Here is a 9438-nt window from a genome sequence, read left to right on the forward strand (position 1 = left end):
GACGATTATATCTTTAAAATCAAGTCTATGAAATTATAGTGCAATGCAACACCACATGTTCGTTTCTCTCATTTCAGCACTACAAAATGTATCAGTGCCCTCTTTGATGAGCACAGATCCTAGAAGTTCCAGAAACAGGAACTGGAAGTGTTCTTCCAGTATTTATATTTATTGTAATATTTAGAGTAATGGGCTAATTGGGTCTTAGCTTGTTCAATTTAATTTTATTCTTTAAAAACCTCTGTTTATCTTTTAATGGAAACTTAGATGAAATAAACTCTATGACGATGTCATTTCTTTTCACATGTTCACATTTCACATCCTAGATTATACTGTCCTGTAGCAGGATGTTCTCTGGCATAGAGCATGACATATAGTGGGCACTTAGCAAGTAAAAGTTGGATGCAGAAAGTGATGAAGGATGGTTAGACACTTCTCTCACCTAAAGTGAAATGTGTTCTGAAATGACAGAAATGTATTTTTGTGATATGTTATGTATTTTTCAATGACTAAACTCTGTTTTATTACAACACCTATTATTTTTTAAAATACTCCTTAAAAGTCCTTGCTGTTAGTGACCATTGGTTTTCTTTTTTTCTGTTATAGAATCGAATGCATGAAAGCATGAAGTTGTTTGACAGCATATGTAACAACAAGTGGTTTACAGATACATCCATTATACTTTTTCTAAACAAGAAGGATCTCTTTGAAGAAAAAATCAAGAAGAGCCCTCTCACTATATGCTATCCAGAATATGCAGGTATTTTACTTTTCTGGGAATAACTTGTCAAGTTACATATTTCTAATTGAAACTTCCCCTAAGGCAAGAATTCAGTTGTTAATTTAAATCTCTTGGCTTAGTGATTCTTAGACCTTTAAGGGATATTATTTATCAAACTGCAGTTGAGCACAAAAATTTCCTTAAGAACTGGAGGAAATTACTGAAAATAATGTATTCATTTTATGGAAAAACTGTTAGATAATGTTTAGTGATGACTCCAAGTTAAAATACTGTTTTTAAACCAAGTTAACAGATTTCATATCAGTACTGTGTGATGTACAATAAATAAGACATGTCTCTGCCCACCATCTAATCTCAAAGACAGACATACTTAAACAACAAGCAATAGCAGTGCATCCTACTGCTAAAAAGGAACATGAACGTTATTGTAAGGGGGAAAATGAAGATGGGATCATTGAGGCGGCTAACTCTTCCAGAAGGGCAGGGAAGGTTTCGCAAGAAGCCTAAACTTTGGTAATGAGACTGTTAATAGTGCTTTAATTTTACTACAGTGGAAAATTCCATGGAGTGAGAAAAGTAGACCTGAAGTACAGTCCTGACTTTTCCATAATTAGCTCTTTGATCTTGAACAAGGCAGTTAGTTCACCTAGGTCTCAGTATTCCATCTGTGAAGTCAGGAGTTGGGCTAAAACATTAGTTTTAGTTTAGTTTAGCTCCTTGGAGCACCTCCTGGGTTGCTGTTGAAGGTGGAGATGGGAGAGGGAACAGAACTAATTACTGCCCCCCGCACCCGCCACCTTATAACTTTTTCATTAAAGCAGAGTAACTCAGCTTTCATCTGGTTTCCATATCAAGTAAGGTTTTCTTTTAGTGAAGAGCATTCAATATGCCTTAAAAAACAGGAGTTTGACTACCACTGGTGTATGTAATCTCCAAATCTAGTTTGAAGAGTTTAGTTATTTACCGTCACTCCACTCTTCCTATTTTTTTAAAAAAAGTCTCAAGGATTTGTTTTTTTATAAACAAAGTTTTCCTGAGTCTTGTGTTGAGTAAATTGTACTATGAGTATTCACTGCCATTTTACAGGAAATGTTAAGAGAACCCTGTGATGTCAGTGCTCGGGTATCCCTACCCATACAAATGAGAATAGTGAGGCTTAATGAAGCCAGAGTGCAGTTCCAGACCCAAATCCATTGTCCTCCTGCTCCTCGACCATTAACGGCTAGGCTACATTTAATTAAACATTCAGTGAAACCAAAAGGGGAGGGTTCTTTGGTAAATATAATCATGTTAATTGTTATAGCCCTTTTTGCATACTGTGAAATTATACTTCAGTTCAAACTAATTTCACACAGTTAGTTACTTTAAAACTTTGCTTTCTTTTTGGAAGTCATAGTCCTGAATCACTGTGTTCAGGAACATTTTTTTGTGCTTATTAGAAATAAGTTATCCAGAGTCAAGATGGCTTATTTTTCCCTTATTTGAATATATTTTTTAGTTTATTTTTATCATATTCTATGATGTAGCCATTTTGTATTAATTCATAGTACCAGAGTCCCCAAATGAATCCATAAATATTGTATAGCTACAGGGATTTCAGAACAACTAAGAATATACTTGTTAGCTCTTTCCTTGCCAAGTAGACAGTGTGTTTAGGAATTTTTGCTTGTGTTTTGCTTAATAATCCCTGACTTCAGAATCTTTGCACAAAAAGAATATTACATAATTCTTTCACATCTCCAGAGTTAAGATTATTATTTAAGATCTCCATGGCATGCCCTAAGTATTGATTCAGTTGCTTCTTGCTTCAGCCGCAACTCTCAATTTCCTATGGCTGTGGAAGAACCCTGTGTAGCCCCTAAGCAACTTGCTTGATTTATCTCCTGTCTGCTCATGTGTCATCCTTCTCCTCCTCTTCTTTTTACTATATGTTGCCACTTTACCAGTTTCATCTGCAGTCATGTCATCTTAGCTCTCTATCCTTTCGTAGTCATAGCTATTCTCAATAGGTTAAATTTTATGGTCAGCCCTAATTTATCTCTGGAGCCTTAGATTTGCATTACCAACTGCTTGAACATACATGTTTTTTTTGTTGTTTGGTTGGTTGGTTGGTTGGTTTTTTAGCACCCGAAGCTCAAACAGAACTCCTCTTCTTGTTTAAACGCAGATCTCTTCTCTTTCCTTTTTGATTGTGTCATCAGCCTCCCAGTTCTTCATTTTTGGACCTGGTTATCACCTGTGCTTACCTTTGTTCAGGACAATTCTATCTCACATAAAAAAAAATACCATATTTGCTCTCGTGTCCCTGCTTTGCCATTCTTTTCTTAAGACTTAAAATCAGAATGAAGAATGTTCATTCATATGTGTTGTACTTTGAGGGTAATCTAGCTAGCTGCCTAGGATATATAGAGCAAATTGAGGTAGGCACTCAATGTAAGCTGTTTGGCTGAAATATATTTTAATTTAGCAGTTGCATTAGCTTCTGTGGGCCAACAAGATGCTGTTAATTGCTTTAAAATTTTGGAGAACGACACTTAGGATTTAATAAAATTTGATTTTTTAAAGTATGTGATTTCTAGTGATATAAAATAGTTAAAATGTAAACTTAAAGACGATAACTTTATTACCTTTTTATCCCTAATAAAAATCTCATAATCTGTGTCATAGCACATTACACAACATTCCTATGGGCATTTGTCACATTGTATTATACTGGATTCTGTAAGATATAAAAGGAGTATGGGGCTGGTGGGGTGTGATGTTTACTCTTGAGGAGTTCACATTCTAGTTTAGGAGACTCAACACTGAAAAAGAATTTAAGACTATAAAGCAGTATAACAAAAACTGAAATAGTTATTTCTAGGAGGAGACAAAAGTTTTTAAGTGATAGAGAACCTAGCTAGATTTGATTAATTAGGAAAAGTTAGATGGAGTGCCAATTTTGAGCAAATGTGAAGGCAGGCAGAGATCTCAGCCGGTAAAGTAGAATGAAGAGGAAGTACTGCAGTACCACAGGCAGTTTGCATGTTGGGTCCTCACGACATGGACCTGGGTTGAGCGCCAGTGTGGAGGAGAGGATCTCAGAATGATGGCACTGCAGAGCAGGCTGGATAGTAGACGACCTTGAAAGCCTGGCAGATAATTTTGGATGATTAATTTTTTTATTGAAGCATTACATATAGCATTACATTGTATACATTATGTATATTATATACATACATACGTACACACACACCCTCAGCATAAGTGCATTTTTAAAGGTGAACATACCAGTATCCACCACACAGGTCAAGAAACCAAACAGCTTCAAGACCCCAGAAAGTCCCATCATGCTTCCTCCCAGTCTTAACCAATCAAAACCTCCCCGCAACACACACGTACACACTCACATCCCATACACAGAGTAATCACTGATGACTCACTGATAATCACTAAAGACCTTAATAAAAGAACGGACACAAAGGAAATACATACCCACTTCACATGTGCCACAGACACTATTAATTGGTGAGACTTTTGTCCTCACCAATTCATTTTTCAAACAGTGTTGTATCATACAATATATGATCTTTTTGCATCTAGCTGCTTTTGCTCAATAGTTCACTTATGAGATTAATTCATGTTATTGAGTATAGCCGTAGTACTTTCATTCTCACTTCTTCTGTGTCTTCAGTGATACACAGTTCTGTCAAGTGTATATCTAGAAACTGAATTGCGGGGTCAGAGTGTGTGTGTGATTATCTTTAGATATTGCCAAACAATTTCTGGAGTGTTTGTACTCAGAGGGAGTCTTTTTTAGTCAGTAACCTGAAAGCTGGAGTGTGTCATTCACTTTTTTTGTAACCTCATACTCCTAAACATCATTGTAGACCTTGGTACAATTTTTGAATAAAGAAAAATGAGTGAAGAATGCTAATTAATGTATATATAGAAAAGGGAGGAAAAAATACTAATCGGCATTCAGCCAACATTTTTTGATCCACCGTTGAGCCAGAACTGAAATAGCATGCCGTCATCAAGCATCTGAGTTGGGGTGTAGAGGACAGAAGATAAGAGGATAAAAGATCTGGCATTTGGAGATTGAGGCAGGAACAAAGATCATGATGAACACGGAATGCCATGTAGAGGAAATTTTTTGTTTAATTTTAGGGATAACTTACAGTCATTAAAGGTAATTAACATGGAGTGTTTTTCATTTAGAAGAAATAGTGTCTCCCATTCTAGAAGGGAAAGCACAGTTAAGGAGTCCATGAATGAAGCTGTATGAAACTGACTTCAGTTTTGTATGTATGAAACTGACTTCAGTATTTTAAGCAATTATTTTAACTTTCTGCATTATGTTTCTTTCCTTTTTCCATCTCAGGATCAAACACATATGAAGAGGCAGCTGCATATATTCAATGTCAGTTTGAAGACCTCAATAAAAGAAAGGACACAAAGGAAATATACACCCACTTCACATGTGCCACAGATACTAAGAATGTGCAGTTTGTTTTTGATGCTGTAACAGATGTCATCATAAAAAATAATCTAAAAGATTGTGGTCTCTTCTAAGTTTTGCAGTTAATGGTAAAATGCATTTTCAAACCAAATGAGTACTTATATATGGATCTCTGTAGACTAGAGTCTTGCAGCAACACAGAATGTAATATAAGGCAAATGCATCTGGGACCTGACCAAAGTTGTTCTGTTTTGTTTTTTTAACTGAAAGTAACAGAAGGACCTTTCTTAAATGTGACAGATGGTCCTGCAGTGTGAAACTGAAGGACAGTGTTAAAGCTGGGCTCTAGTATATTGATGATTTCTGCATAAGTGTAAATATGCAAATGTATGTATACATGTATTTATGACTTTAGTTTTCGACATTATTTTTAGGTTTTTAGAGTGGCAACTTAGGATTCTAGGGTGATGGCTTTGGAAATAACATAAATAATACCTTGTACTGAATGACAGACTATTACTATGTTTGCCAGTTTTAAACAGCTTTATTTATGTTCATGTCCTGTAAATTTTTAAGTACAGTAATTAATATTAGGAAACATAACCCTTATCTTGATTATATGTATACTTGTATTAATAAAAATGTTATTTGTACAAACATTGCACAGACTATTTTAATAACATGATTTGTTCTTTAAATTTTATGTGTTTTATTGAAATGTTCTTAAGATGAATACACCTGCCTTTGGATCAATTATTTAAACATTGTGTGCATTTTGATTTTTCCTACTTTAAGAAAATAAAATAATTTAATTTTACATTAGATTCCACATTAGATTTGGTTTGAAAAACTAAAATTTCAGATTTTTGAGGATATACTGTCTTAGACTTACTGTAAACACTTAGTTTTTATTCACTTGTTTTCACTCTGAATTTTAATATTTGGCTGATGTTAATGCATTGCCTCAAAGGTGATGTCATCTTCATTTTTATACACTTTAAATAACTACATTTTTGTTTATAATTAAGTTTTGAGGGATCCTAAGAGCGTTTTTGTGAGTAAAAAAAAACCTGTGGGCATAATGAATTTTGAGACATTGGTGAGGCTTTTGTGTATTTCCCTTGAGGCGTCTCTTGTACCTAGCATACATGATAGCTCCTCGTTGGGAAGGTAACAAGAAGGATCTTTGAATACTCTATTGCTGATATAATACAAGATTTAAATTTATACATATAACTAGTTTCAAATGTGATTATCACATTATGTTAAAATTACTTTTTTCCCTTAGATGTTCAGATTTCTCCACTTGCTTGAGTTTATATTATTTCTTTTTCAATTATACTATTATTTCTGAGAATGAAATGGACAATTACACTTAGAAAATGAGTACTAGTATTTAATAAGTCAGTGATTATGCTCAAATAAGTGTTACATATCACTAGATACTGAGCTTTGATAGAATAATTTTCTTTTGATTATTCATGATGTGTCATCTCTGACCTTGTTTCAGCAAAGTAAACAGCACTCCCTACCCCTCCCCCCTTTTTTTACTCATCTTGGAAAAAGTTAGTCTTTCAGTACATGTTGCTGGTAAGTAGTTTCCAAGTTATATGTTGTCCCTGGGTTGAAGTATATTTGTTGAATTGTGTGTGTGTGCGTGTGTGTGTAACCATAAACTATATTCGTATCTGTTTCATTTGGAAGATTTTCTTCTTTGTAATGTAAAGAAATTCAAAGTTATCGAAGTTCCTTAAATGTGTTAGCTTAGATTCTTTATGTGCCTTTCATGAAAGATATGTTTTCTTTAATTTTATTGATGGACCTGTAATATCCACATTGTGAAGCTATGTATGAAATTCAACTATAATATGAATAAATTTGAATCATGAGAATTATGGGTTAAAAAGCCACAAAGAAGCACATATTGGTGACCATCATTAATGAAATCCTGAACTTTGTGTAATTGTGTTAATAAATCCTAATAAATTTAAATTTTTAAAATTTTACAAACCTATTGGCTAAGTACATTTTGGATTAGAATTTAAGTATCAGTCTTGTATCTTCATTTCTTCTTTTTCTGTGCTCTTTACAATTTCAGCTACTTCAGAAGCTCAAATTTTCCCTGCTCCAAGCTATGAGATGTGATGCCACTTGTGGAATTGCCTTGTTGATATCCCCTTCTGAGAATCCATTGCCTGCTTTAACTCATTATATTCAAAACTAAATTCATCATCGTTCTCCCCTTAAACCAGTTCTCATCCCTGACTTGGCCATTTTTTTCTACTAAGTACCATCATCATTTATTCCTTCAATAGGGAACTTTTTAGCCATTTGGAACTTTTTTTTTTTTTTTTTTTTTTTTAAATTTAAGGTCTGGGATACATGTGCAGAACGTGCAGGTTTGTTACATAGGTATACATGTGCTGTGGTGGTTTGCTGCACCTATCAACCCATCATCTAGGTTTTAAGCCCTGCATGCATTAGGTGGAACTGTTCTTATTCCTCGTCTCCATTTCAGTTTACTGACAGTTCTACAAAGCCTTAACATCTGTTTTTTGTTTGTTTTCCTTTCTATTCCTACTACTACCTATTCAAGTCTTTGCTAAACTTCCTCTTGAAATGACTTATTAATTAAATTCCCCACCTCCCATTTCTCTCTTCTTGAAAAACCTAGGTAGGTTGTCCTAATACAGAACTGTGGCCCTATCTCCCTCGGTGCCTTGATCTGCATTGACTCTGATTTAATAAAGTTAAATATGTTAGCCTCCCATTTAATGCTCTTCATCACCTGAGGCCTCTTCACTACTTCTTATTCCTTTCTACACTGTATCCAAATAGTGTCCTGTGCATAGCCTGGGCTTTCCTCCAAGTACTGTATTACTTACTACATGTGATATGCTTAGAGCAGTGCCTAAGTGTTCATTTGTGTCTGTCAATGTTATTTTTATTAGGACTTGTAAAATGGCATGCAAAATTCATTGGCACTTTGAAATTTGGTTGTGATGTATCTTTTAGACTCCTCTGGCATCTGTTCTTCAGGGTGCCCTTTGGGGAACTACATGATTGTGATAGAGCTGCCAATCGCATTTCTCACTTCTCAGTCTGTAGGCTTAGACCTGACCAATCCGAGTCCTCCAGCATTGGACAAGTGAGCCAATCGTTGTCCCAGATGCCGTTCTTAAAGTCCCTAAAGTGCTTGTGGTTTCTAAAATTTCATTCATTTCAGTACCCTTCTTAAGTCTACTTTTATGCCTAATCTAGTTTAATCAAATTCAGTTTGTTACTAAAAAAGTACTGATTAAAATCCATATGCTCTCATTTAATACTGACAGTAACTAGATAGATCAAAAAAGGCTCAAAGAGGTGAATTAACTTGAGCAAGACCAGATCAAGGTTTTAAACCTAGGGCTTCTGACTGCGTGTCTGTCAGAGGACCCCAAAGAGGCTACCTTATTTCCAGAAAATGTGTAAGTAGTGTTTCACCTATTCCCACTCTGCCCTTCTGAGTTCCTCTGAGCCCATAATACTTTTTCAGATTTAAAAAAAGATACTTATTAATGTCTTTCATCAGAGCTATTTTTTACTCCTTAGATTTGAAGCTACTTAGAGCACAAACAGTTACCATTTTTTACATCATTTGTTGTTTGCAGAACTACCCTACCTAAATGAATTTGATACTGTAATCATTATTACAGATGGTAGCATCATCATTGCTTAGTGTGTTATGTTGGAAGTAGAAAGTGATGATGGAAATCATAGGCTCTGGCACCCAGTCTGGCTTCAAATCCTGGCTCAATTTCTTATTAACTGGGAAAATCTGGGCAAATAATTTAATTTTGCTCTGCCTCCATTTATATTATCTGAAAAAAATAAGGATTAAATAATCCAACCATTAATTTTAATGGTGGTTGTCAGTATTAAGTTCACAGTACATGTTAAGTACCTAGAAGGGAGTGTGGAATGTATAAGCCCTCAATAAATTTTGCTGTTATTTGATTACAAATAATAGTTTTAATGGGCCTTTAAAATCATAATCAGTGTTTAACAAATGGTGGTTGATACGAGCTTTGAATGAAATGCCTCAAAAACAAAACTCATAATTCATTTTCATAATTAAAACTAAGTGTCTCACATTGATATTGATACTGGAAAATGAGAAAACAATGCAATCTCTAATCAACTTGACACTTCTGTCATTTTAATGTAACCAATAATATGAGAGATTCGATATTTTAATGTTAGGTTGGAAAATTTT

General features: G+C 34.6%; 1 protein-coding gene across 2 annotated transcripts in view; it reads left to right on the plus strand.

Moving 5' to 3' along the window:
- Positions 1-7189, plus strand: part of GNAI1 (G protein subunit alpha i1) — an 83410-nt gene extending 76221 nt beyond the window's left edge. The window contains exons 7-8 of one of the 2 annotated variants that reach the window (XM_009203549.3): positions 607-760; positions 5106-7189. In XM_009203549.3, coding sequence (XP_009201813.2) covers positions 607-760; positions 5106-5296 — 345 coding nt within the window. In that variant the 3' untranslated portion in view covers positions 5297-7189. The remainder of the gene's footprint in view (positions 1-606; positions 761-5105) is intronic. The other variant, XM_021936130.2, reaches the window with a different exon arrangement.
- Positions 7190-9438: the final 2249 nt, after the last annotated feature.

The sequence above is a fragment of the Papio anubis genome, chromosome 4 (genome assembly GCF_008728515.1).
Source record: "Papio anubis isolate 15944 chromosome 4, Panubis1.0, whole genome shotgun sequence".
NCBI classification, from domain to species: domain Eukaryota; kingdom Metazoa; phylum Chordata; class Mammalia; order Primates; family Cercopithecidae; genus Papio; species Papio anubis.